The sequence below is a fragment of the Arvicanthis niloticus genome, chromosome 1 (genome assembly GCF_011762505.2).
Source record: "Arvicanthis niloticus isolate mArvNil1 chromosome 1, mArvNil1.pat.X, whole genome shotgun sequence".
NCBI lineage: Eukaryota > Metazoa > Chordata > Mammalia > Rodentia > Muridae > Arvicanthis > Arvicanthis niloticus.
In genome coordinates, this window is record NC_047658.1 from 129372397 (window position 1) to 129400373 (window position 27977).

Sequence of the window (27977 nt, forward strand, 5' to 3'; positions counted from 1 at the left end):
GACAGGACCTGTGGCATGGAGTAAGCCAGGCACTGGTGCAGAGGTATGTAGGAGGTTAGCCCAGACCTGGAGGGGCACTAGTCTGACAGCATATATTTTTCCAGTGCTACAGTTTTGATTGAGTAGGAACTGACTAAAGCCGCAAATAGGAAAAAGGTGAAGCTGTGGGCCAAGAAATACATCTTCACTTGTAAGGTTCATAGGTGAGCAGTGTTCCCTGAAAGCGCAAGGCAAGGAACTTAAGTTTATTTCAATAATGTCTCTACTGAATGATGACAATTCTATGTTCCTGAAGGCAGAGGAAGAGCTATGGTAGGGTGCTGTAAAGTTGGAAGACTCCATGTGGTTAGGATATGCACCAAATCATTAGAAATTTGATTTCTCAGTGATTATGGCTGAGCCAGCAACAACAAATCACACACAAGCTTCATGATAGCTCAGCACCGTCTGATTGCAGCAGAGCTCACGGTCAGGAAGCACGCGCAGAGAACTCACTCCAAAGTGGACACTGACTCCTGCTAGGCGCAGCACCTGCCCCCCATCAAACGCCACCAGGCCCCATCTTTTAAAATCCCCAGTCTCTCACTCACACTGATGGGTTAAGGTTCCTGCATGTGAACTTCTGGGGAACAAAGAGCACCTTGGCTGTAATAGGTTTTGACAATGGGGCTCATACATCTCTGCTCTGATCATAATCTTAGGGTCATATTGCTTCTGTTACAAATAAAAACACCAAGAAAAGAAAAACTGGTCCTGGTGACTGAAGTTTGTAATTCAAGTTAGTGAGCAGGCTCAGGTGGAAGGAGCTAAGTTCATAGCCTTGTTGGCTATATCTGTCTCAAATTTTAATGGACAGAGCTGAGCAGATAAGAATCCCCAGTACAGAAGCAGAAACTTCATACAAACAAGGGCTTTAAAATGGCTTGCCCTCTGAGTCTTATCTTACCTAATTAATGTGCAGCCACAAGCTAATTATGTAACTTTGGGGACACTATTCACTCCCCTAAGTCCTAATTTCCCAGTATGTAAATGAGTAATTATAGCATTGATCCCAAGGTCATTTTGAAGATTAGATAATGTGTAGCAAGATGGCACAGCACAACGCAATACTATCAGCCATTATTGCTGTATTTCCAATATTATCCAGACAGTAGGGCCTCAGACTTCCAATTTTTATCTTCTCAATTTTTTATCATGACGACAATCAGTTTCCAAAAGTGATTGTGTTTCATGATAAGTCTTTTTGTTAGACATTTTATAAACCAAACCATTCCATAGCCAAAAGAGTTTCGGTCAATTACCTTTTCAAGTTGCAAAATATCCCAATGCTTTTTGGAGGTTGTTGGTTTGTTTGACAGCACATTGTTGTATGTGCACCTCTAGATGGCTCGGTACCCACTGTATAGTCCAGCCTAGCCTAGAATTCGTAGTACTCCTCCTGCTTCAGAAACCCCAAAAAGTGCTTACACTTTGCCCCCACCAAGGAGTCAGATTCAGTGCACAATATTTCTAAAGCAACTTGATCATAAAATGATGCTAGAGCCTAAAAATACACATTTTGAGAAATGCTAACAAAAATAATGCTGATCATATATAGAAAAAACCAGCAGCTTCTAGAAAATGGCATATGCTCTTCCTATATCATTTATTACAGCTTCTCACCCACCAGATCTTAATGGAACCTTCCTTAATCTCCAAACTCAAGACTTCTAGTTAAATATTCTTGGACTTTTCTTTTCTTTTTTTTTTTTCAGAGCTCTTATAAGCACAGGCACTGACACACTTGAAAGACAATTTGATTAATTTCTGTCACATCTCCCTGCAAATTATAAGCTTCAGTTAGTGTGTATACATATGTGTGTATACATATGTGTATACACACACATTGCCCTTAGCCCTAATCTCTCACCATCTAGCACAACGTTTGATATAAGACACTAAGAAGTGACGTCTCATTATCGACCTTGAGCTAGCCTTAAACTCACAGTCCTCTTGCCCAGCCTCCAGAGTGCTGGGGTAACAGGCATGTCCCGCCACTTCCAGCTTCAGCTCTTTTTATACAGTAAGTAACTGTGAAAAACCCAATGTTTATTTAATGAAAAGTGGCTAAATAAACTACTCTATATTTGTATCATACAATGTTTTTTTGTTTTGTTTTGTTTGTTTTGGTTTTTCGAGACAGGGTTTCTGTGTAGCCCTGGCTGTCCTGGAATTCACTCTGTAGACCAGGCTGGCCTTGAACTCAGAAATCCGCCTGCCTCTGCCTCCCAAGTGCTGGGATTAAAGGAGTGTGTACCATCACTGCCCGTATTGTATGTTTTAAAACATACAATGTTTTAAAATGATTAAAAACCTTGAAATTAGCTGAGTATGGTAGCCCAGGCCTGTGATCTCAGTTATTAGGAGGCTGAGGCAAAAGTGCTTAGATTACATAATGAGTTCTAGGCCAGGTTAGTATACAGACTGTCCTGAAAAACAATTTTTCTCTTAAAAAAAAGGAAATTGTAGTTTATTACATGCATGCTATATCATACTTAGATATCTACAAACTGTTAACAATGAGTATAAATGAACTGTAGGCCTGAGAAAAGTATTCTTTATGTTCTATAAACTTGTTACAATGCTTTCAAAAACTATGCATTTCTTTTAATTAATTAATCTAATTAATTTTCTTAGGTTTTGGGCAACTTTGAATCCAGAGGTTTTCATATAATTATGCTTGGCTCATACTTGTATTGCTCTCTCTCCCTCCCTTTGTGTTTATTTGGTTTTTTGAGATAGGGTTGCTCTACATATCCCTGACTGGAATGGAAATCAGTATGTAGACCAGGCTGGCCTCAGACTCAGAGAGATCCACCTGTGTCAGCCTCAAGTGCTAGGATTAAAGACATATACCATCACGACCAGTGGCATTAGCCATTCTTCACGACAACTTCCTACCATCATTTGAGAAAGACGATTTGCATGGCTATGTTCAAGAGTTCCAATCATTCCATTCTCTTAAAAGAAAAAAATCTCCTCAGCCCTTTGTAGCAGGTAATGGTCTCCGAAAATCTCTACTCATCCATTTCCCCAGGTCTGCTTATATATCACAGTACCCTCTGAAAAGTCCATATATGTCTAGACAAGCCACTTGTATCCTCTTTTGTTTTGTTTTGTTTTTCAAGACAGGGTTTCTCTGTGTAACCCTGCCTGTCATGGAACTTACTCTGTAGACCAGGGTGGCCTTGAATTTAGAGATCTGCCTGCCTGTGCATCTCAAGTGCTGGGATTAAAGGCGTGCGCTACCACTGCCTGGCATGCCTCTATTTTTTAAGAATTGTTATAATGATCCCTACAACCATCTTGATAGGAAAGTTAAGAGCAGAGATAGTAGTAACTCAGTATTACAGAATAAAAATGGCAGAACTAGTAAGAATGGCAGAACTAGCTCTCTCTTCTATTAAAGTAGTCAAACGAACTTTTGGAGAGAAGAAACAGGGCAACAACAATAGGGCCAAAAACCAATTCTCCCTTGGTCCAGTTCAGTGAACCAGTGAGTTTAACTTTAATTACAATCTCTTACTAAAAAGTGGGCTATTTCCAGGAGCAAGGACAAATGCTGTGTGGCTATCCCACTAAAAAAAATGACTGTCTCAGCATCCATCAATCAACCATAGATAGCTTACACACATACTTGAGAGGAGATGATGCCTAAGTCCCCAACCACTCTGTGGCAGACCATTAACAGGCCCAATCCTGTGTCTCACAGGTAATCACAGGTGCCAAGGGTTCAACAGGTCACTAACCATGTCATGCACAGACAGACAACAACGTTGCACACCACCAGTGTGTTTCATTACACAGCATCTCTTCTCCAGAAAAGGAAGCAAAGCATCTAGACAGAATCAACATTGCAGTCGGCTTAATCAGAAGAGATTTAAATCTATTTTGATCTCTACTCTTTCCAAACCTATAAATCAGTGATCATAAAGGCAGGCCTCTTTTCAATAAGCTCAGAAAGGGGGAGGTTACAGAGCTTGGCATGCGCCACTTTTAGGTAAGCCTCATATCAAGCTGAAAGGTCTTTCGTTCGCTGACTCTGTTGGCCGTTTGGAAGACTAGAACAGGCTTCTCTCCTCTTCAAAAATACGAGAAAAGAAACACTTTCTTTACATAAGCATCCTAATAAAGCATCTATTGTAGCTAGGCATGGTCAGAAGACTGAAGCAGAAGAATCACTCCAAGTTCAAGTACCTAGCCTAGTCTACATAGTGAGACCCTGTCTCAAAAGATTAAAACCAGGTAGAGGTGGAGTGGGGATAGATAGGGGAAGGTTCCCTAACACTCCATTTTTATCTGTCCAGTCTAGAATTTAAAAACCGTCTTTAGAATAGAAAGCTGAGACAACTGGGGGCCCCAGGTTCCTTCCTCTCGGGAAAGGTCTAATTAGTGTATCTCACAATTATATTTAAGTATGGCCTAGTTTTACTTTCAAGGCTCTCCACAGATTTTAAGGATAGCTACGGGGCAGTGGGAGGAAATTATACTTTACTACTCCCACTGCTGTTTGGGCCAAACTGTGGATTAATCCTTTTTTTTTTTTTTTTTTTTTACCAACTTCTACTCCATAATATTTTCTAAAATACAGGAAAAGCAGGTTTATGGACCCAGTGTCTGCTAATCCTGTGTTCTGAGGGCCTAACTTAAAATATCCTTCTTTATTTACTCTTCACCGAACTGCCTTTCCTTTTAGCAACTTCTATTGAAATTTGTAATTACAGATCGATCTGCTTAATTACTGTCCATATTGCCCAGAGAACTACAAGCTCCCTACAGGTAGAATTGATGTTTTTGAACACTGTTTACCCAGGGGTATAGAACCCTGTACATGAAAGGTATTTATTAAACATCTGAGAAACAAGGAAAGAGAAAAACAGAGTACAAGTTACTATAAATAGATTTCCTTCTTAATGTTTTAAACTTAATCACCTGCTGACTGTTATGTCCCAGACTAGTTACTCTTTTGTCGGCTTCAGAATAATCCTACCAGATTTCTCATTTGAGTCTAAAGTTCACAGAAATTACTAAGTTGCTCCAAGAAACAAACTTAGGACATTTGAGTTCTTGTTTATGCAAATATTAACTTTATCTGATGTAAAGCTGACCTCCAGGATGACTAAAGCCGTCTATCCGCTCCCCATTCAGTTACGGGGAAGGGGATAGCTATCCAAAGAAAAATTACTGGTCATACCTTAAGTGATCTAAAGAGTATGTGTTTTCTTCCAGTTTACACAAGTCCCGTTAAATTAAATAACTGTATAAACAGCAAGTAACCATTTTTACATAAGCCAAACAGTTTGCTCTTACAATCTCAACACAAAACTGAAATCACATTTTGTTAATGAGGACAGTGACACGAAGATCGTACTCCCTACAAACTTAATGGGCTTGGGAGTTTTCGAAAAACAGCCGCTGCAAAGACACACTCGGGCGAGGGCCTTCACGTTCTTGTTGCAGGGACGTGAGATACAGATGGGAGCATCAGAAGCCCCAATCGCCCCATCGGTACCTTAGGTTGGATGAACTCGGGCTGCCCAGTTCAGTCTTGGCGCCACTAATGAGATGTGCTGACCATCAGATGTATTCACGGAACAGAGCCAAGCGAAAGAAAGGGCGTGGGAAGAATATTTTAGACAGGATTGCACTGCAGCCAAGACTAACTGGGCTGCAGTCCACGCGCGCCAACTCTTCTCCTTTTCTTTCCCATTCCAATCACTCTTTCCTGGGACAGAAGTCAGTACAACAGGCAGGGGCCTACCTTGGTCTGAACACTCTTATCAAATTTGTCATTTTTGAAGGTGAACGTATTCTGGTGCTTCTGAGGACGGGATCGAGTCACGTTGCCTTTCTGGGAACTCATCACCAAATCTCAAGCACCATAAATCGGTGCAGCCTTTAAGTTACAGGAAAGGGTAAAGAAGTTCCCGCCCCGGGTTGAGATTAACGCCAGTGACCCGGAAGAAGTTCTTCTACTCTTTCCGTCCCAGACCCAGGTAGGCCCACGTGACTCATTAAGGAGGTCACGCTCCGCTCTCCCGGGCCGCGCACCTTCGACTACCCTCATCGCCGAATGCATTCCTTAGACCCAAGGTGCAAGTCCGGCTTTCTTCGAATCTAGAAACCGCCCCCCCCCATTGGCTCTAACGCGGCTGTCCATCACGGCGGAGGGGCGGAGATCCACCTTTTCTATTGGCTCTTCTTTTCCGCAATCCCCGCCTCCTGCCGAATGCTCCCAACCTGTCCCCGGCTCCGTAGCTTAGCGACTCGGCTGCGCAGTTTGTGATTGGTGGAAGGTGGGCGAGGCCGGTGCCCTGCCTGCCTGCAGCCGGGAGCCCGGGTCAGCTTCGGCGCCCTCCTTCCAGTCAGTGACCAGATCTGGCCCGGCCGCGCGCCGCTCGCCCCCCGCGGTCCTCCCAGCTCCCGCCCGCCGCGGCCGCGCGCTCCGCCGCCTGGCGGGCTTAGGAGGTGCCAAGGAAGGCGGGCTGCGGAGAAGGCAGCGCCGGCCCTGCGGTGCGGACGGCGACCACGGCCGCGCGGGACCTCGGATCGGAGAGCCCCGGCGGCGGCCGCCCCTCGCGCCGGGGCCGTTAGTCAGCAGAACGCGAACGCGCGTGGAGAGGCCACACGAAGCGCGCCCGGACACCGCAGCTCTCGTTCGTGTCCTCGCCGGGCCGGGCCGGGCCGGGCCGGGCCGCGCGCGCAGAGTCGGCGGGCGGCGCCCCGCGGAGGACAGCGCGTTGGCGGCCGCGGCCGCCCAGCTGCAGGTGCGTGTGGCCGGGCTGCTGGGCCGTCGGGGGGGGGTCGCTGCTCTGCGCTGGAGGCCAGGCCCGGTGGCTCCGGAGCGGAGCTGCCGAGCGGAGACCCGTGCGTCCCGGGCCTCCTCGCCCGCAGGAAGGACCGCAAGATGGGGTCGGGCTCCGCTCCCCTCCCTGGATCTGGGCCACTTAGGGCCCTCGCTCTCCTCCGTTCGGTGTCCGGGTCCCACCAGCCTCGATTTTAGATAGAGTCCGCCCGGAGCTTGAGCTGGGTATCCCGCTCCGACTGTCGCGGGAGCTCCTTTCAATGGCTTGAACTTGTATCATCTCTGGTTGAGAACTCAAGGAGGTTGGATTTGAATTGAAAGTTGGAGAGTTGTGTTTGAAATAGTATTTAATACTAAACCGGGAAAGTAGTGTCAAATTAGATTATAGTGTGTGGAGGACGTTCAGCGAGTTTAACCTCCCTCCGCTTCTTGTTTAAAAAGGAAGAAAACGTTCAGAGCCTGAATCTTGGTGAGATTTCTGTCAAAAGCAGAATATTTCGTTCCATCAGTGGTGCTCTGATTTAAGGCAGTGCGAAGCAGATTTGGTAAGAAAGGATTAGAATAACGGAGCCCCGCGGAAAGGGTGACCTTTAATTTTTTTCTGAGAGTTTATGAAAGGTATTTCTTGTGCAGTCTATAGTGCTTGATCCCTAGGGTTTACATTTTTCAAGCCTTCAGTGTATAAAGAGAATTTTGGACATCTTGGGCCAGTATTTGAAACTAGTTAAGTCTTGAGTTAGAACATCAGGTGCCGTTTGTGATTGACATTCATTTGTTTACATTAACGAGGATTTTCAATAAACACTTTAGAGAATTTGTGTCCATATATTTGGCGCATGGTATTCGGTTGGGTAATAAATCTACTTGTAGCCAATGCAGTATTTTGAATATCACCGTTATTATCGGTGCCCATGCCTGTTACTAAATTTTATTTTGGGAGAAGGGGTAGTAGCATTACCAACCGAAAGCAGAGAAGGCCACAGTGTTAGGAGTTGAAAATGAATACAGTATCTGCCGTACCTTCTTTACTGTTTCAGATCTAGGAGGAAATAAGAAGCACCCTCACCCGTATTTTGACCTCTCCTTTCTCCTACTCTAGTATTAATAAGGCTAATTGGCAAGGATAGGATTAGATTTTCAGCAGGCTAGGAAGCTTTACATTTGTCCCTTGGTGCACAATGCCCTGGTTGATACGTGGCTTGTTTACTTGAGTACCACTGCCCATTTTGCATTGTGGATGAAATGACAACTGAAAAAGCAGGGTCTTGCCCACCCCAACACATAGACTTACCGTAAAGAACTAGGACAAGATAATGTTTTAGTACTCTCAGTAGAATGAGGCGGTTAGTACCTGGTCCACAGTCTGTCACCGAATTGATCTACAACTCCAGGCGTGCAGTTTTATTTAGGCTGAATCAGTGTCCACATTAGTAATATAGAACTATTAAAATGTGCTACCTGCTTAGGAGCACTTGTTGCTCTTGCAGAGGACCTCTGTTCCCTTCCTAGGACCCATGCTCTGGCTCATAACCATTGCTAACTCCAGTTACAGGGGATCTGTTATCCTCATCTGATCTCCATGGACAACCAGGCCTGGTGCATATAACATGCACGCAGACAAAACAGTCATACACATAAAAAGAAATCTAAATCTCTTTGATTTAAAATCGTTCGACCTGATGAGTTTTTAGAGGTATTAATTGATAAACACTTTTGTGTGTGTTAGTATTGGTGTTATGGCAGTGTTCACAAGGAAATTTAGGTTTATTGACTTCATTGGTTTATTTCACTTCCACTCAAAAATGATTTCTCTTGTAATTCTCAAAATAATGTCTCCCTTTCCTACCCTGTTAAGACTCTCTCACTACCTTGCCTGGTCTGCCTCTACCTTTTGAGCTGGAAAAAATGGCTTTCTGGTGTTTACATATTAAGTAAATAAAAACAAGAGAAATTAATTACTAAAATAGCCTAAAGTTAGACAGTAAGAACTGAAACTTGAACCCACATCTTTTGACTTGTCTTCAATTTTTGGTGTTGAAGCAGTCTTCCATACTCAGTTTATTTTGCTCAGTTTGTCTTTAGTCTCTGCAAAATGGCAGTGTAGCAGTTTCAATTTGGTGACATAAAATTTCATGAGGATTCATGTACCTTTTACCCAGTGGAAGAAATACAAGGGCGAGTCAAAAGGATACTTTCCCTGTGTCTTGTAAATGCTCTCAAATGCTACTCTCTTTCTCCCAACCAACTGTTAATCTTAATTTGCTATGGCTCCTTGCTGTCAGTGTTCATATAAGCAGCATCTAGATCCCTGAATGAGTGTGTATGTGTGTGTGTAGTTTTGATGGTCTTAAATTTATTTGAGCATGATGTTTAAATTTTTCTGTAGCTTGTTTTCTCAGTCTGGCCAAGATTCAGCCATATTTTCCCTGTATTTCTATTTTGTTTTCACTGTCCTATGGCTATATACAAATGTCCTATGACCAACTAACTCTGTGTGTAACAGCAGTCTCAAAATTACATTGCTTAGTGGTGTCCTTGGAGTCTTTCTGTAAGTATATCCTGGCACTTGCATAAGAAAATTGTCTGACAATAGGGTTCTGAATATGTCTTGCCGTCTTGGTTTTTTAAGACAGGGGGAGAGACCCTCAGTAGCCCAAGCTGACCTTAAACTTGAGAGTCTCAACCTCAACTTCCTCATTGCTGAAATCAGAGGCAAGCACCACCACTACCAGCAAGTCTTCTCATATGTGTAATGCAAGATATCACCAGTTGATGGTTCTTGCCCCTTTGTCCTCTTTTTATTTAAAAAAAAAAAAAAAAAAAAAGTAGACAGTTTTTTTAGTGCTCTTAGTAAAAACCAAAATAATTTGTGTTTCACAATCAGTTCTTGAGCTGCTACACTCAGACTTTGCTCCAGTGTGTTGCTATATCAACAGCATCTGAAGCACCTGGGAGTTTGTTAGGTCTGCAGTGCCTCGGGCCTTATCCCACCAGGTTAATGGGATTGCAGGATATGTGTCCACACTAAACTCTCAGTATTGCTAGAGTCAGGAGCACAGTTGCTGTCACTGTTCGTTCTGATTGTTCTACTGAATTTCTTTCAGACACCAAAAGCAGCACTGGGGCAGACAAATGAGCTTCTAAAATAACAAACTTTCTCCTTAAAGTTTGAGCAAAATAGTATACACTCTTTCTTCCTTTTTCACACTAGATAAATTATTTAATGTCATCATGTATTAAAACAATATTACTAGACAGTGGGTACATTTTTAGAAATATCTGACCTTGGAGTTGGTTTTTTTCTCCCATTTTCCAGTGAATGTCCAGTAGAAAAGTTAAAACTCATGGGACTTGAACCAGCATTATCTTTTTCTAGTTTGTTTTGATTTGATTTCATTGAAGGGGTGTAGGGCTAGGGACTCACTGTGTATCCTAGGCTGGTCTTGAACTACTGATCTTCCACAACTAAGTAAAAGTCTAGTACCATTATTTTCATACAGGGAAAGTACTTGCCTTTCCTGGCTTTTGGGTTAGTAGTGCTTCCTTCATGATACCTGAACGCTGTCATTAAGAACTATTACCCTAGTCCATAAATCTATAGTAGACTGGTAGATCACAGGGTGGGAGCTTCTCCTTATTAGATAACTGCCTATTTTCTGTCCAGATTGGTTGTGCCAATAATGGATGAAATTGATTTTTCCATTTTATTGATACTTTAGATTTAATTTTTGTCATTCCAAGGACAGATGATATTTGATTCTAGTTTCATTCCTATCTTCCAATTATTTGTATTGTTGGTAATTGTTTGATTTATTTTTACTTGTTGGCCATATATTATTTTTCTGTGATTTTTTTTTTTTGTCAATTTTACTTTATTGATTTTCTGTGTAACAGATTGGTTTTAAAGATACCTTCTTCCACTCTTTAGCATCGCTTTCACTTTGAATACCATTTTTACTAAGAATTCTTAGTCCAGTAATTTTCTTTATTTAATGTTTTGAAATGGAGTCTTACTCTGAAGCCCGGGTGGTCTCAGATTAATAACAGTCTTTGATTTAGCCCATCAAGTGCTGGAATTAGCACCACAGCTGGTTCCAAATTTTTTTATTTAATGTTAGATTTAATCACACTTTTTTTTATTTAATGTTATTTATTTTTTTATTTAATGTTAAATATTTAAAAAATTTATTTTTTTATTTAATGTTAGATTTAATCACACTTTAATGTTTTCATACTTAGTTGTTGTAATAGTGCTGTCAGCTTTACAGAATCTAGAATCATTTGGGAGATGGGCCTCTGGGCACGCCTGAGGGGGATCACCTGGGTTGTGTTCATTGATACAGGAGGACCCATCCTACTTGGAAGTGACATCATTTCCTGGACAGGGGTTTTGGACTGCTAAAATGGTCACAGTGAGTGAACTAAGCACTAGTGTGCATTTTGACTCTGCTGTCAGACTGAATGCAGTGTAGCCTGATTCACGATCCTGACCCCTTGGCTTCCTACCCCAATGGGCCAGAATTAACTTTCTCCCTTTAGCTCCTTTTGTCAAGAATATAATACCCCAAAAAGTATCTAAGATTTGAAATTCTGCATCTTTATCTATATTAAGAGGCTCATAAATTTGCATTCATTGAAAGAAACTAAACTATCTTTTTATTGAAATTGACTTTTTTAAAGTATTAACCTTCTCTTTTGACATAGTGGTGATGGTCATTGGATTTAGTTAGTATCCCTGTCTGGAAAATTAAAATCTGGCAACTCTCCAGTTGAAGAGACTATTCAATGGTAAGACCATTCCGAAGGACCTGAGTGTAGGTCCAAGCACCCACATGTGTGGCTCACAACCGCCTATAACTCCAGCTGCAGGGCTCTGACATCCTTTTCTTGCTCCACAGTCACGTGCATATATGCACAGGAACACATACTTACATATACAGATGAATAATAAAACTCGGAAGGATCAAAACATTTGATAACTATTGACATTGCAGCGAACCGCCGGTGGCTCGCCCCTTAAGGCTCCCGCCCGCAGAGGGCGCACCGTTGCACGGGTTCGAGTCCCGCTGTCGCCTTGTCCCGTTTCCCGCGTCTTGTGGGGAAAAAAAAAAAAAAAAAAAGCCGGGCGGTGGTGGCGCACGCCTTTAATCCCAGCACTTGGGAGGCAGAGGCAGGCGGATCTCTGAGTTCAAGGCCAGCCTGGTCTACAGAGTGAGTTCCAGGACAGCTAGGACTATACAGAGAAACCCTGTCTCGAAAAACCAAAAAAAAAAAAAAAAAAAAAAAAAAAAACTATTGACATTGCAATTGCAATATTTCTTTGAAAGAAAGAGATTCTTGGAATCTACAATCATTCCTTTTAAGAGTACAGATTGAGCATCCCTAATGCGAAATTTCCAACTCCAAAATGCACAACTCTTTGAGTACTGGCATCATGGTCAAAAGTGTTCAGATTTTTGAATATTTTAGGATTTCTGACTTTGAGGTTAAGAATGCTTGGCTAGTAAAAAATCTAAGAAAAATATTTCAAAATAGATTTCTGGTCCTACTCATCTCACATGGAATGCGCAAGCTGTACCGGGGATGTTGTGTTCCAGCTGAGGCTTACATGGAGCTTCTGGATGTGTAGGACATAGCAGTGACTTTTGTCAGTAATCATTATCTGAGTCCTCCTCACATTTTGCAGTATGCTTTATTGGTTTTTCATATTTTTTTATTTTGGCTAAGATTTTCTAAATAATACTTACAATTCCAGTCTTCTTTAGTAGAATAAAATGTCAGAATAAATTAAAATATTTAATTGTAAGTTGGCTCAGATATGGGTCCTGTTTTGTTTCCTTGGGAACTATACATTAAAAAAAAAAAAAAAAACAAAAAAAAAACATTTAAACAAGTCCTTATGAGCAGCTAAAGAGGAAAAGTGGGACTGTGTCCACTGCGTGCACTGCTCACTGTTACAGGGTTGATTTTGGTGGTGAAGGGAGGCTTATAAACAAAATAAATAAAGACACCTAACTTATTCCTAGAACTCGGCATCTAACAGAGGATCACTCTTACTATGGTCAAATAAAATGTCTAATAATGTTAGAAAGTTATAGATATTTCAGAATAAGTAGGACAGGGTCCATGAGAGCAAAGGAAGCAATTTGACATTCTAAATAGGGTGGTCATATTAGGTTTCATTGAACAGGGGAGAATGAGCAATGTCATGCAGTCACTGAAGGCATTAACTATGCAGATCTTAGCAGAATCTAGTAAGAGCAGACAGAATAGTCTTTACGTTAGGCCTGTGTGCCTGGCTCTCCCACTTTGAAGTTGTGTGAGTTTAGAAAAGTTAATTAACTTAAAAACTTACAGTATGTGTTCCTCATGTATAAAAGTATAACAATGTAAGAAAAGTATTATTAAGATTAAGAGATAAGTAAAGGGACCCACCCCCACTTTATTCTCATGTAGAACTCTGTACTTTGTTTTCACAGTATAAGTCCCAGCTTGTAATTATCTGCATCATGGTTTCATAAAGTTTATCTCACCCCTTCTGAAATTGATAGGAAGAACCAGTCAGTACAGTATTTATTTCATTAACATACACTCACAGACAACCTTTAAAGCTTTTTTCATTGGAAGTTATCTCTTACAGATTTGTTGAGAGTGTTTTGTGTTTACACAGTCTCTTTGAATTAGGGCTTTAGACTGTACTACAGGAATTAGCTCATTAATCACCACACATCTCTGTGATGAAAGCACGAGGTATGTCTCATCCTGCACTTTAAAAGCACTGAGGCTGCTGAATCACAGCTGACATTTGGTTCATTTTTCTGTCCACCCCCTACACACATATAATATTGCTAAAATTTACTTAAAGGCAAAATTACATACACCATAAATCATTACATTTAGCCTTTGGAAACTTAAGAGGGAACATGAAATTAATATTCTAGTTATGACTTTGTTTCCAACTTTTCTCTTAGAGCCCCTCAAAATACTGAGAAGTAGTATCAAAAATAATCATAGAGTTTCTAGCCTTTATTCTTTAAAACACAGTATGGCTGGGGCTAAAGGAATTTTTTTCATATGACTTTGTGGATTTCAGACTTACTTTGAGGATATATAGTCACGTGAAATGATAGGAGTTAGAAAATACATTGGGGATATAGCTCAGGAGATAGTGGAAGGGTCTTACTGGCTATGACAAGGCCTTAGTTAGGTACAATCCCCAGCACTAGAGGGAAATATGCCATATATTTACTGTGGATCAGGATAAAGAATTAAAGAATTGGAACAACCCTGTTGACTTGTTGTGGTCATTCCCCACAGGACAAAACAAAGGCATATGCCTCCAGGAACAAAAATGGAAGGCTGTCAGTCAGTTGCAATAAAGTTGCTTGGCTTCTGAGTTTGGGGTATCCTTAAGTATGCTTTGAAAACTGAGATGTGACATAGTTTGTATAATAACCTCCAAAAAATTCTGTCCCCGGATTGTGACCTAGATTTTGATTCTGATTAGTATCTTACACGGTGTACAGATCGCTCCCCCCACCCAGAAAAAAAAGAGATATAATTTGGTAGCTTGTATCTAAAATAGTAAGTGTACCTTTAACCAAAAAAAAAAAAAAGAGGAAGGGGTAGATTTGGAGCTTTTTAGCTCAGGCTTGCCTTGAGTCTTTCTGTCTCTGATACCCGATAGCTAGTTACATTTTGTTTATAGGTTTCAGTGTATTTTTTATTAATTAAATGTTTAGAGCAGCCGGGTGGTGGTGTCGCACACCTTTAATCCCAGCACTTGGGAGGGGGAGGCAGGTGGATTTCTGAGTTCGAGGCCAGCCTGGTCTACAGAGTGAGTTCCAGGACAGCCAGGGCTACACAGAGAAACCCTGTCTCGGAAGACAAAACAAACAAACAAAAAAAATGTTTAGAGCAAGAAGGTAGATATTATTAGTAAGGACTTTTTGTTTTTAAAGGGTATCCAATATAAACCCCTAGGGTACTAGCTTTATCATTTTATCTGTTAGGATCCATAATACATTTTGTTTCATAATATGGAAATATAAAACTCAAAGTGAACTTGGCTAAAGAGAGTACTAAACATGAGCATAGTGTAGTTCAGAGCAGATTTTTATTTTTCCTTGAGAAATAAACTTTACTTAAGCTTTGATGTGGGAAATGGGGAGTTCTTACTTGGAAGAGAATAATAGGAAATATTTTATCAATAGATTATATACAGTATACACAAATACACAGAAGCAAAAAAAAGGGGGGGGCGTGTCTGTATCCCAGATCAGTATGTGCAGTAAAATAAATAAGTAGAGACCATGATGCATTATGGCATGCTAAAGAATTGAAGTTTATTCAAGAGAGCCCACAGGACTATTGAACAATGTAAACAGGAAAGTGACATCACCTGGCAGGAATGCAGAATATTGATTTGATAGATATAGGGTATTATCCTGTGATTGCACCGTGATTTTTATAACGTCTGGTGGAAAATAGTTAAGAAATGGGTGAGAAGATTGGTGGGAGATACAAGGGAAAGGGGCATTGGTTTAATGTGTCACAAAAGTACAAAAACAATACAGACTGAAATATTTAGTGTGTAGAGTTTAATGGAAGGATTTTTAAGAAAGTTAAGATTTAGATACGTTTTTGTGTCCTTAGTGTGTGAGTGGCACTTAGAGCCTTGAGTTTAGCCCAATGTGATGGCTCATTCCTGTAACCCTAGCAGATTTGTTTGAGACTAGCTTTGGTTGGGTAGTAATGGGGTGAGGGTCTACTTTTTAGGGGAGGAGAATCCAGAGTTTCAGTGAAATAAAAAAAGATAAAAACAAAAGATCAATCTGTCAGAAAAATAAAAAGACCAATCTGTCAGAAAAATTAAAAACTTGAAGACTGTAGAAGTTGAGGTTGAAAATTTGCTTTAAGAAGGAACGATGAAAGGACAATATTGTTACATGATACACTAAGTTGAAGATAAAAACTCTTTGTGCTTTGGTATTATAAGAGGTTGAAAGAAGAGATGAATTCTAGATCACAGTTCATTTTAGGCCTGAGAAGGAGAGATTTGATTCTGAAGAAATTCAATATGGGAGTCTATGTCTTTGTGTGTGTGTGTGTGTGTGTGTGTGTGTGTGTGTGTGTGTGTGTGTTTAAAAAAATCTTTGTTTATCAACAGAAGAAATACTACCACCAGAGGAAGATGAAGCAAACTACAGATGCTGTGACTGAGGACCAGTAGGGGTCTCTGAGAGATTGATCATCATGAGTAAAACTTTCTCAGGAGAAAAAAGACAATCATGGTTTGATTAATTTATAATGGTTAGAAGAGTGGCCCAACATATGACTACCAACTAAAAACATTTTTCTAGATCTGGTTAGTATATACAGGCTTGAAGACTATTTAATCTTTCCAGCAGAGCTGTATGTCACAGTTGAGAAAACTGAGGTGCTAAGAAACCTACAGTCACACACAGGGTCACTAAGGTATGATATGAATGCTTATGTGTCTGTTCCAGAGGCCAGGCCCCAGGTTAAAACGTGATGTATTAGGACAAGTTTATTTGCAAAAAGTCTATTAGTTATTATCACTGGAATTGCATTCTGGGAACTCACATGGTCTTAACTTTCCCATGGATACTGAGCACATGCATGCTCACATAAATTCTCTCTCTCACACACACACACACACACACATATATATATATATATACACACACACACATACATACATACATACATACACACACACATAAATGAGTATAATTTAAAGTAATATTAATTGCAAAAAATGAGAATGCTATTTAGGTTTTGCCTAGTAAATGACTTTAAGAAACCCACATTGTTTATTCTTTTTAATAAAATGTTTTTGTTTTTTCAAAAAGATAACATTTCACATTATAAAAGTAGGAGGAGCAACTTCAGAATAGAAAGCATTCCCTTAAGTAAAAGTGTGTTAGCTTAAAATTGATATACAACTCCCAATACTAAATTTGACTGGCTTTAGAGAAAAAAACAAGTAAGGTTGGTGACCATGCCCATAATCCCAGTACTGAAAGGCTTAGGCAGAAGATCCTGAGCTTGAGGATCTAGCCTAGGCAACATTAGAAATACTGTCTCAGAACAAGAAAGGAAGTAGGTTATGTCCATATTAAATTTGTTTGGCATATTTAATTTGTCCATAACTATTTGTTTTGCCAAAGAATAGTGAAAAATTCTACTGCCTGTAAATAATTATGAAATAGAAACTCTCGTGTGCAAAAGCATAGTACATTACTGTTTCAAAACAAAGCCCATTATTACTGGTGATCTGATTGTGTTCATAAAAACAGCTGAATTTCTCTGAGTTTGTTTGTTTATTGTGGGGTGGCCCTGGCTGTGGTGGAACTCACTATGCAGACCAGGCTAGCCTGAACTCAGAGATCTACCTACCTCTGCCTCCTGAGAATGGGGATTAAAGATGTATGCCACCACACCTGACTCTTGTTAAACTTTTAGTGATTCTGCTCATTGTTGAACTGCCACAAATGGAAAAAAGTCAATAGTGGCAAACTGAAGTAACTGAAAAATATGACTCTTATCACTCCATCTATTCTTGTAGCTTGTGTTTTCAGGTTTCGTGCTAGTGAAGGGTTGTTAAGTAGGTGTCTGATGTTTGCATCTGCCAGTTACAGCTTTGAAAAGTAATGACGGTCGTGTAGTAGCTTAACACACACTATTAATGCCAGTTCTGAGGTCTCCAGTAGTTATAGCTGACCACCTTTAATAAATGAGCAGGAAGACACTTGTCAAATTTACAGCAGCTGTTGTGAAGTTTAGACAGCAGTTAAGACTGCATCAACTGAGGGACAGATGCTAGCCCAAGGGCTGCAGGAGCAGATTACTCTATTTTCTTCAAGTGCCCCCAGCCATTTAAAAATGAATACTTGAGGAAGATCAGTCCTGCCTCTTGCACACATTTCAGAATTGTTGCATCATCTTAAAAACTCCTAAACGTGCAGGAGTTTCATCTCTTCAAAGACCAAGCTGACCAAAATGGCACCCACCAACACCACACACATCCCAGGTGGAAGCATGTCCTCTCAGAAGAAAGAGGACTATCTGGGATTTTCTTTTTTTTAATGTAGCCCAAGATGACCTGAAAATCAAAGATTCATGTTTCTGTTTCCCCAGTGATAAATTACATTTAGAACCCTTGTCTTTTCTTCACTATCCAAGTGACAATTTTTTTTTATTATTTGTGTGTGTGTGTGTGTGTGTGTGTGTGTGTGTGTGTATAATGTTGGGGAGAGGAGTACCATGGCATGCTTCTTGAGATCAGATGCCAACTTTGTGAAGTTGACTCTCTCCTTCCACCTTTACATGAGTTCTAGCATTGAACTCTGGTCATCAAGCTTGAACAGGAAAATCTTTACCCACTGAGCCAGCTTCTTGTTTCCTAAATAGCATATTGTTAGTTTAAAGATTTATTTTTGATTATTTTTATAAGTTCTGTGTAAATTTGGAGGAGGTATAAGCATGTGAGTGTCAGGAGCCCATGAAGGCAAGACATGCCAAATCTCCCTGGAGCTGAATTGACAGGCAGTTGTGAACACCCAATGTGGATCCTGGGAACAGAACTCAGGTCCTCTTGTAGGCACATTATGTGCTCTTGGACTATTGAGCCACCTCTCCAGGCCTTCACCCCCATGACACTTCCTTGTTATGTTTTATTGTATTTTAATTATGTGCTAGTATCTGTTTGAGTACATGCATGCGTGTGTGTTCAGGTGCCCATGGAAGTCAGAGACATTGAATCCCCTGAAACTAGAGTAAAAGCAGTTGGGAGCCACCTGACCTGAGTGCTGGGAGCTCACCTCAGGTCTTCTGCAAGAGCAGTACAAGCTGTTAACTATTGAGCCATCTCCCCAACTCCTCAATTGAAACTTTTAAAGGACTTTGCAGCCTTATGAAGGAAAATATAATATAGTTTGATGGATAAAATATATGTAATTGTTAGACTATAACTGAAGAATTGGTATAGAACTGACGTTTATGCTGTAGTGGACTTACTCAGGTAATGCATGTCTTTATCAATTTAATACATTATCCTAAAGTAATTTTCACTTCAGTGGTTTGCTTACTTAGTTGCCTTTCAGATTTTAAGCATTCAAAACATAGGTTTCTATAATACACAGAATACAATGTAGATTAAAAACCACACACAATAGTACCAGTTTCCAGAAAATGTGTACATAGTAGTGCTTCCTGATTCAGAACATCAAAAGAACCTCCTCCCTACAGAATTACTTCGCATCATCTCAATGTACACTCTGTGTAGTCTTTGTGATGTAGCCACTCATTTCATGGAATAAACAATCTAGTAAAGACAATAGGCATTGGGCTGGAGAGTTGGCATAGCTATTAAGAGTGTATAATGTCTTGCCAGAGAACCAGAGTTTAGGTCTGAACACCAATGTGAGGTGGTTCACATCGGCCAATAACTCCAGGTTCAGAGGGTTTTGATGCCTCTGGCCTCTTTCAGCACCTGCACTTATGTACACATACCCATACACAAACAAATAATAAAAATAACAAAGTGTAAATATAGCAGACATTGATGAAGCCCACAGGTAAATGTGTGGCAGGCATCTAAATGTTCACCTATAAAAGTATGTGTGAACTCTGCAAACTATAGTAGTGAACTGAAAGTGTGAAGATAAGAGAGGTGAGCTAAGCCCAAATCATACCAGACATTTGAGAAACTGTATAGAAGTTCAGTTTTATTACAACTGTGGAGGGAAGCTATCAAGGTGTTTTGTTGTTATTTTTGTTTTGTTTACTAAACAGGAACATTTTATTCACATAAGTAAAAGCCCAGAATTCTTTTATCTCTCTTGATCATCCTTACTGTATTCCTTCTCAATGGTCACAAGATGACCATCCCACAAGAAAGTGATAAGCAGTTTGGCTGTTTTTGTTTTTGTTTTTTTTTTTAAATATATTTGTATTACTTCTTTGAGAATTTGCAATGTATTTTGATCATGTCCACCCCCTACTATATCCTCCAACTTCCCCAGATCCACTTCCTCTTTCCTCAGCTTTATGTCATTTTTTTAAAAAACTTTGTATTGATTCGTTGTGAATTTCATGTCATGCACCCACTCATCTCCCAGTCCCTTCCTATCTGCTCTCTGCTTTTGCAGCCTCCCTCCTTCTTTGCATCCTCCCCAACCCCCAACAAACAAAAATTCAAAAGAAAAAAAAGCAAGAGAGGAAAAATCTCGCCATGGAAGCTGCAGTGTACCAGGCTGTGTCACACATTATATTCTTTTGTCCAAACTACTTGCAAATGTTCATTGATCTGGTTTGAGGCCTCTGGCTTCTGCTATACCATCAATATTATATCCTTATCATGACTCCTCTCAGATATTCTGTTGTTGCCCAGTGTCATGGAGACCCTACAGCTTTGGTTCTGCAGGATCAGCTCCTTCATATGCTCCAGCTGTTCATAGATGGGGTAGATGTTGGGGTGGGCCAACTCAAAGCCCTGGATCTGAGCCTATGTGGTAGCTGAATTGGTCAGCCCTCCAGCACTGCTCAGGTTTGCTCACCAAGTGCAGCTGCCAGCAAGGGACGGAGCCAGGTCTCCCACTTCTGCCTATGATGAAGGGCAAGAAATACCAAGGTGTTTTTAAAGCAGGGAGTTGATCATTTTTAAACTGCCTAGATTCAAAGGACTCTTGAGTAGAAAAAAAAAAAGTCACGCTTACTTTCCAAAAGGTTTTCATTTGTTATGCTCATTTTGAGTTTTTCCTTTTATCAGTCTTTTTTATCAAAACCAGGAACTATTACAGAAGAGTAGAAAAGAAAATACCAGTAAATACATTGCCATTTAATAAGAATGGTAGAAATTACTTTCCCATTTGCTTTCAATTTTAGAATTTCAAGATATTTAGGTCATGAAAAATCACCTTCCTCTGTTATACTATTTAGGCCTGTATTCATTAGTGTTCCAAAAAGAGTATTGTTTTCCTGTCTGGAGATATCATAATTAATAGGTTTTTAAAATATGCTTAGTATTTTAATGGAATATGAAATCAGATTCTTTTTTGTGGAAGCAAGGTAAGGAAGAGACCCAGTCTAGTAAAGATGTTAGAATGGACTGTGTCCCTCAAAACCTGTGTAATGGTCTAGAGGTAGAGCTCAGCAAGAGATACGGCTTTGTAAAGATGAAGAGTTAGAGCTTTACTGCTGTGAACAGACACCATGACCACGGCAACTCTTAGAAGGACAACATCTGATTGGGGCTGGCTTATAGGTTCAGAGGTTCAGTCCATTTTCATCAAGGTGGGAGCATGGCAGTGTCCAGGTAGGAATGACTGGAGAAGGAGCTAGGGGGATGGTCTCAAAGCCCACAGTGACACACTTCCTCCACACCTCCTAATAGTGCCAATCCCTCAGCCAAGCATATTCAAACCACCACAGCCACCCCTAGTAAATGCTTGCTTTGTTTTTCTCTGTTTCAGAGATATACAATGGTGAGTATCCACACTAAAGATTCACAATACCATCAGGTTCATCATAAATAAATTAATTGCCTTAACTAATTTTATAAATTTCCATTCCCTCTGTGTTCCTTACTTTCTATTCATATGGTGATAAAACACCACAACCAAGACAAGTTATAAAAGTTTATTTAGGCTTCCGGTTCCAGGGGTCCTTGTCAGTAGAACAAAGGCATGGCAGCAGGAGGAGGGAGCTAGAGGCTCAGTTCTTGAACTGCCAAGTACAAAGCAAAGAGAACGAACTTGATTGGTGTGTCTTAAGCCTTCAATGTCCACCTACATTGACACACTTCTTCCAACATGGCCACACTTCCTAAGCCTCCTTAGAAAGTGCCACCAGCTGGAGACCAAGTATTCAAATGCCCAATCTATGAAGGATAGTTAACACCCTGGTCCCCACAATCTTTTTCACAGTCTTAACACTGAGTTCAGACTCTTTTCTGAGACTCAAGATAAGCACTTAATTGTAAGCCCTATAAAATAAAAAAGCAAATTACATAGTCCAATATACAGTGAAACAAAACATGTGTTGCCATACTGAAAAGGAGGGATAGGGAAATAGTGAGGAAACAGCTGAACAAAACCAAGATGGAAACTCAGCAAGTCAAACATCAATCCAGGTGGTCCACATTCAGTGTCTGGGATTTTGATTTAAAGGGGCTCATGTGGCTCTATTCCTCCAGCTTTGCTCCCTGCAACATATGGTTGTCTCTTAGACAAGTACATTTCCAATACGCATCTTATAGCTTTGTTATCCGAAACATTCTGGGATGTCCGATGCAACCCAGGCTTTACTTGCACAGCTTCATGCAGTGCCAGACATCACCTGGCCTCAATGGAGGAAGAATCCCCTCCACTCTTGCTTTCTCCATGACTCTAAAGCCACTACCACATGGATCACACTGCTAAGTTCGCCTGCCAGCTTGGGAAAGATGCTTCCCCACCCCCCAGTTGCTTTCCAGGAACAGAAAATCCCCTGGCTTTTTTCTTTTAAAAGTCCAGCCTTAGCTGGGTGGGCACCCATACCTTTATTCCAGTGCAGATCAGATCTTTCCTTAATAGCTGTACTCTCCTTAACAATTATAGCTTCTTTCCAGCACATGCCTTAGCTATAAACATTATTAAAGTTGCTAGTCTTAGTAGTCTTTGTTTCCTCTTCAAACTGTACAGTTTGTATTTCTTTTGCTTCATTTGTTCTTTTTCATTATATACCCTCATAAGAGTGGTTTTACCAATAAATATTCGGTTAGTCAATATTATATTGTCCAGAAATCCCCAAGATACTAGTCCATTATCCCAGGCAAGTTCTTAGGACATGGACAGAGAACAATCACGTATTTGCCAAAATACTACAGAATGTCCCTAGCCCAGTTGTCAGTGTTGTTGCCTTGAAACCAGGCTTCCACAGTCTATGTAGTTCTTATACCACTGTCTTACTATGGCAATACACTAGGCTCTTCTTAAAGCATTTAACCACTTTTCTAGTCCAAAGTTCCACAGTTTGTCACAGTGGTGACCTAGTCCCTGGTACCAACTTCTGTGTTAGCTACTTTTTTATTGCTATGATTAAACACATGACTACATGACTAATGCAACTTAACAGAAGGATTATTCGAGGTGACAGGTTACAGTGGGTTAGAGCTTATGATGGTGGACTGAAGGCATAGCAGCGGGAAGCTGAGGGATCATATCACAAGCGCAAAGTTGAGAGAGCAGACTCAAAGTGGCTCAAGTCTTTAAGCTCTGAAAGCCTATCCACAGTGGCACACTTCTTCTGGCAAGGCCACACCTAAACCTCCCCAAAGAGTGCCATTAACTGAGACCTGAGCATTTAAATCTTTAAACCTCCCCAAAGAGTGCCATCAACTGAGACCTGAACATTTAATTTAAATACCTCAGTCTAAGAGGGAAATCTTGTTCAAATCAGCCCACCCTTCCCATGTTGCCATATTTGACCAACAGTTTAGAGCAGTTTGTTGGCCTGTTAGCTCTGGCTGAAATACTCTTCACAAGTTTCCTAATAGTCATTTCTAAAAGAAAAATGAATATATTTGCTCTGTTCTCACTGCTTGCCTCCTTTAAAGGGAAACAATTTTTAAATGTCAACAAATTGTGACTGTCTTCACTATATAAGGTAGAAAGTTCTATTATTCATAATTTGGAGAAATAATTAAGATAATTAACTGAATGGTATTACACACACATTTTGTAATACAAATGACCTGACAGGCATTTATTTTTAATACTCTATTTTCTTACTAATGTATATTGGGCATAACTTCATGCTGTGGGTTGGTATGTGCCTTAGATTTTATTTTCACAATTTTATATTTAAGTCTTAAAATTGTGGTGTACGAAGTTATTTACATTTAACATTACATGAGTCTATATGTTATTGTTCCACTTAAATCTTGAATAATATCATATTTAAATCTAGAGCCAATTCTGGCAAGGTAAAATGTGCCCACTAATGCAATAGTAACGAGTGAGTCCCTTTCTAATTTTACCTGAGGTCTGCTCCACAAGAAGGAATTTATATATGGTACTGTAAAGCCCATGACCAGGGAGATCATAGGTGTCTCCAGGAGGCAAGCTATTGCTCTTTTTCTTTTCTTTTCTTTCTTTTTTTTTTTTTTTTAGGGTAAAGAAAAAGCCTATATATATTTCATAAAATGGTCTTTATAATTTTTCACTCTACATCCCCACTTTTTCTGGTTAGGTTATGTTTTTAATCATAAAAACTCAATTATTAGTAAGTCTATTCTCACCCCACTTTTTCTGATGTGGATCTTTAGAAAAGTTTAAACTCCAGTGTCATCATAATTATCAGTTTCTTGACCTAAAGCTCGGTATTGATGGCGCAACACAAAAAGCTGAACAGCACTTATCCTTTCTCTAACAAAAGTTACTAATCTATTTAAAATGCAAGGGCCTATGGTTAAAAGCAAGAGTAAAATCACAAGAGGTCCAGCAAGGGAGGATAATAGGGTTGTCAACCAAGGGGGCTTATTAAACCAACTCTCGAATCAACTTTGCTGCACCTCTCTATCTTTCTGTCTCTGGTCTAACCTTAACATTCTTCTCTTAGAGTAGCACACAGACCTTCTTTAAGAAACAGCAAGTCTAGTCTTTATTTTTTAGAACAACTTCTGAGAGGGAAGTCAATGACTCTTTCAACTTTGTTACTGACTGTTCTAGGGCTCTCAAATCTACATCAATGGCAGCTCTCAGCTGATGAAAATAATGAGGTGTCTATATCAATGTAGCGGCACCTGTCTCTACGCCTGCAGCCACTCCTAGTTCCAATATAACAGCTAGAGTCAAGGAAATAGGCTCTCTGCTGAAGTGTCTAGGGTGCATCTCAAACTCACATTCAAGAGTACCTGTAGGGTGGTAGTAAACCCATGGATATAGCTGGACAAGTATATAATAATCTTTGGCCTCGTGCTGGTTAGTCAACAAAATGATGGACTGGGTATTAGGACTATCTTGTACCTCACTGGTACAAATTGGCATAATTATGCTCTAATTGTATTTTGAGAGAAAAGTTTCATTTTAACAGGAAGGGTGATGTGTAGGAAGAGCTAAGGTAGGAGGAGTACTGAGAGCAAGAAAAGGAGTAAGAAGAGGAGTAGAAGAAGGAGAGGAGAAGCTAGGTGATGAAAGAGAGAAAGAGGGGGGAGACAGGGAGGCAGATATTCATGTATCTCCACCAGTCAAAGATAGTTGTTATATCTAGGTCGGTCAGTGGGTTACACCTCTGATTGAACAATTCCAAACTTATAACGCTATGATTAACATTATTTAAAAAAATGTATAAATGCAAAAAGAAAAAGGGGGCATGTGAAAGGGGTTTTCTAAGGGGGGTGGGGGGGAATGGGGAAAGGGGATGGCATCTGAAGTGTAAATAAAATATCTAATAAAAAAAAAAGAAAAAAAAATCTTTGGCCTCATCTAAGACAGAAGTAGATATATAAAGGGTTAATCTTGAACTACAAGCTCACCATTTATCAACTTTAGGCACTAAGTATCTGTTAGTAGGGGTCCTCAGGCTCTATTTTATTAGCTAGGGGCCTCAAAAAATTTTTATTTCTTTCAAACACACTTTCAAAGTTGTCCTCTGACTTTTACACATTTTGTGGCACATAGTTGTCTACATACACATAAAATCACATATTGCAAAAGGAACAAATCTATATAACTCTAGATTCACATTTCAATTTCAATCTTGGAATCACAAGCTGTCATTTAACCTTGGGTGTACACACCCTAAGCCCCACCCTCTAAGGCAGCATTATACCCCTGTGCCTCTAGGGTGGGATGTCTCAGGAGTCAAGGCCTGCTGTTCTTTGGCCTTGTAGAATAGCAGAAGACCTTGAGCTAAACAGCAGGGGGTTGCTCAGGCGTCTGGATGTTCTCTGGTTGGCATCAGGCACAGGTGGTGTTGGTGAACTTCAAGGAGGTCGGATGGTCACCAGTGCCAGGAACAGTCTCTTAGTAGCCTGAAAAATCATTTCTCACACAAAAGGGACATTCTGGGTGTGGAACAAGGACAAGGGACACTCTATAGCCAGTGCCAGTTCCCGAGGGCAATTTAGTTTTAGGGTTCTGTATATTCTCTCTACCTGTCCTGAGCTTTGGAGACAGTATAAACAGTGGAGCCTCTAATTAGTCTCTAATATCTCTGACAATTCCTGACTTACCTTAAAACTGCTATCTGATCTAATTACCTAGGGCACTTGAAACCTCGGGAAGGTCCCTATTCTAGGCTGTTTTCTCCTAGGTATTTCTTATTTACTCTAAGTCTCATAAGTGTTTGCTTGCTGGCATATCTTACACTGTCTTATCATTTCTCTGGCCCATAAACCTGAGGTCCATTATATGCTTTAAATCTCTTGGCTGCTTGGTTGCACTCATATCTTAAGAGTCCATCTGTGTATTTAGTCTAGTAAGACTTTGGTTTTCTGGGGAGTATAGTTCTCCTGCCTCCCAAATGCTGGTATTAAAGGAGTGCATCACTATGTCCAGCATGAGATGTTTGTTTTTGCAACGAGCAGCAATAAGTGTACAAACTCATACTGGTTGAAATGATGAAAAGAAGTGACTGTTGAATGCTCAGCCTTAAATAGAACATCCATATAACTTCTTCCGTGGCAAGGAAACATTAAAAAAGAGTTCAGAAAAAAATGTAAAAGCTGGATGAGAAATGGTAGAGCATCATAAAACTCGAGCATGACATGACTATTAGCCAGAAAAGGAAAAAAGAAAAAGAAAGAAAGTTCCGTGGAGTAGAGCTTCTCTACAGCAGATAACTCGGTCCTGAGAGAAGTCCAATAGAGTTACTCGTGTGATGGAGGTAGGTCTTAGGCATGAGTACTGATCTAGTCTGTAAGGAGTTACAGCTTCTTGGAGTCTAGATCTAAGAATACCTCCCTGATGGCAGCCTGTAAAACCCTAAGTATACGGTCGAAGTTGTGGGTAGATAAACGCTAAAACTTGGAGTCGGTAGTATGTAATCATGGAACTGCTGTCTGCCCAGAGAGCCCTGCTTTCACCAAAAGATAGTAAAGGGAGGAGCATAAATACATGCTGCTGCTCCTCCAGCCTCTCCCACACCTCCAGGCTAGACTTCCTATGTTACAGGGACGTGCTTATCTGCTTAATCTTGTTAATAGCAGTTTTTGGACAGTGGTGTTTCACTCTCACTCTGAGTGTACCTCCTGCATCAGCACTAGTTCTGTAACTTCCAGGGCTGGGGAATCTACCCTGCCTGGGGCTTATAGTATTATAAAAGAAGTTCTTTTTATAAGATAAAGTGTGAAAAAAGAGATATCATTTTCAGTTAGAAAGCACACAGGTGGATCCAGAGATTTTTAGCCTGCCGACTAATATTTCATGTAACCAGTGTACACTATAGATAGCCAGTTTGTCTGGGTCTGGTTACTTCTGCTACTTACTCTCTTACCTAGGTATAAAGTCAAGGCAAGGTAGATGGCTTATATGCTTTAAGCCTGAATCTAAGGTTGATTTAAAATTTCAAGCCCCCAAACTGAAGTATCCTGAGGTAGAAGGTGGAATATATATAGCAGAAGAGAAAGAAAACAGTTAGCAGAAACCAGGAGTGTTAAACTAGAGCAAGAGGGCAAAAAAAAAAAAAAAAAAAAAAAAAGTGGAGCCCTGAGAAAAGTCTCAAGGGCTGGGCTTCCAAGTTGGTTTATGTGCCACCAGCACTCACTTCCATACTCTACTAAACATGTACAGTTTTCCAAGTCTTCCAAGCTTTCAGAGAGCCAATCGTTTGGCTGATAGGACCCCTTACTGCAACAAGTTAGTTTAAATTTCAGATTTGTGTTAGACATTGCTTCTTAGTTCTCATGCCAACTTTGCAAGATTAGCACATTTCTCTTATATACATTATTCAAGGCTTACATATCTACATTTGTCCTTATAGTTGAAAGTAAATGTGAAGTGCCAGAGGAAAAAATTCTATACATATCAAACATTGTGAAATTAATATTCAGTACTTTCTGTCTCTTAAGCAGCTTTGTTTTGTGAGATAGCCAGTTCTCTGACTTCACTCTCTGACATTACAGTGT

General features: G+C 40.3%; 2 protein-coding genes across 3 annotated transcripts in view; one reads left to right on the top strand and one right to left on the bottom strand.

The window, feature by feature from the left end:
* Nucleotides 1-6181, bottom strand: part of C1H9orf85 (chromosome 1 C9orf85 homolog) — a 58842-nt gene extending 52661 nt beyond the window's left edge. For both annotated transcript variants that reach the window (XM_034493703.2, XM_034493710.2), the window contains exon 1: nucleotides 5801-6181. In XM_034493703.2, coding sequence (XP_034349594.1) covers nucleotides 5801-5902 — 102 coding nt within the window. In that variant the 5' untranslated portion in view covers nucleotides 5903-6181. The remainder of the gene's footprint in view (nucleotides 1-5800) is intronic.
* Nucleotides 6182-6479: 298 nt separating this feature from the next.
* Abhd17b (abhydrolase domain containing 17B, depalmitoylase) overlaps nucleotides 6480-27977 on the top strand; it is a 34567-nt gene continuing 13069 nt past the window's right edge. The window contains exon 1 of the mRNA XM_034514587.2: nucleotides 6480-6806. The gene's annotated coding sequence lies outside the window, so the exon portion shown is untranslated. The remainder of the gene's footprint in view (nucleotides 6807-27977) is intronic.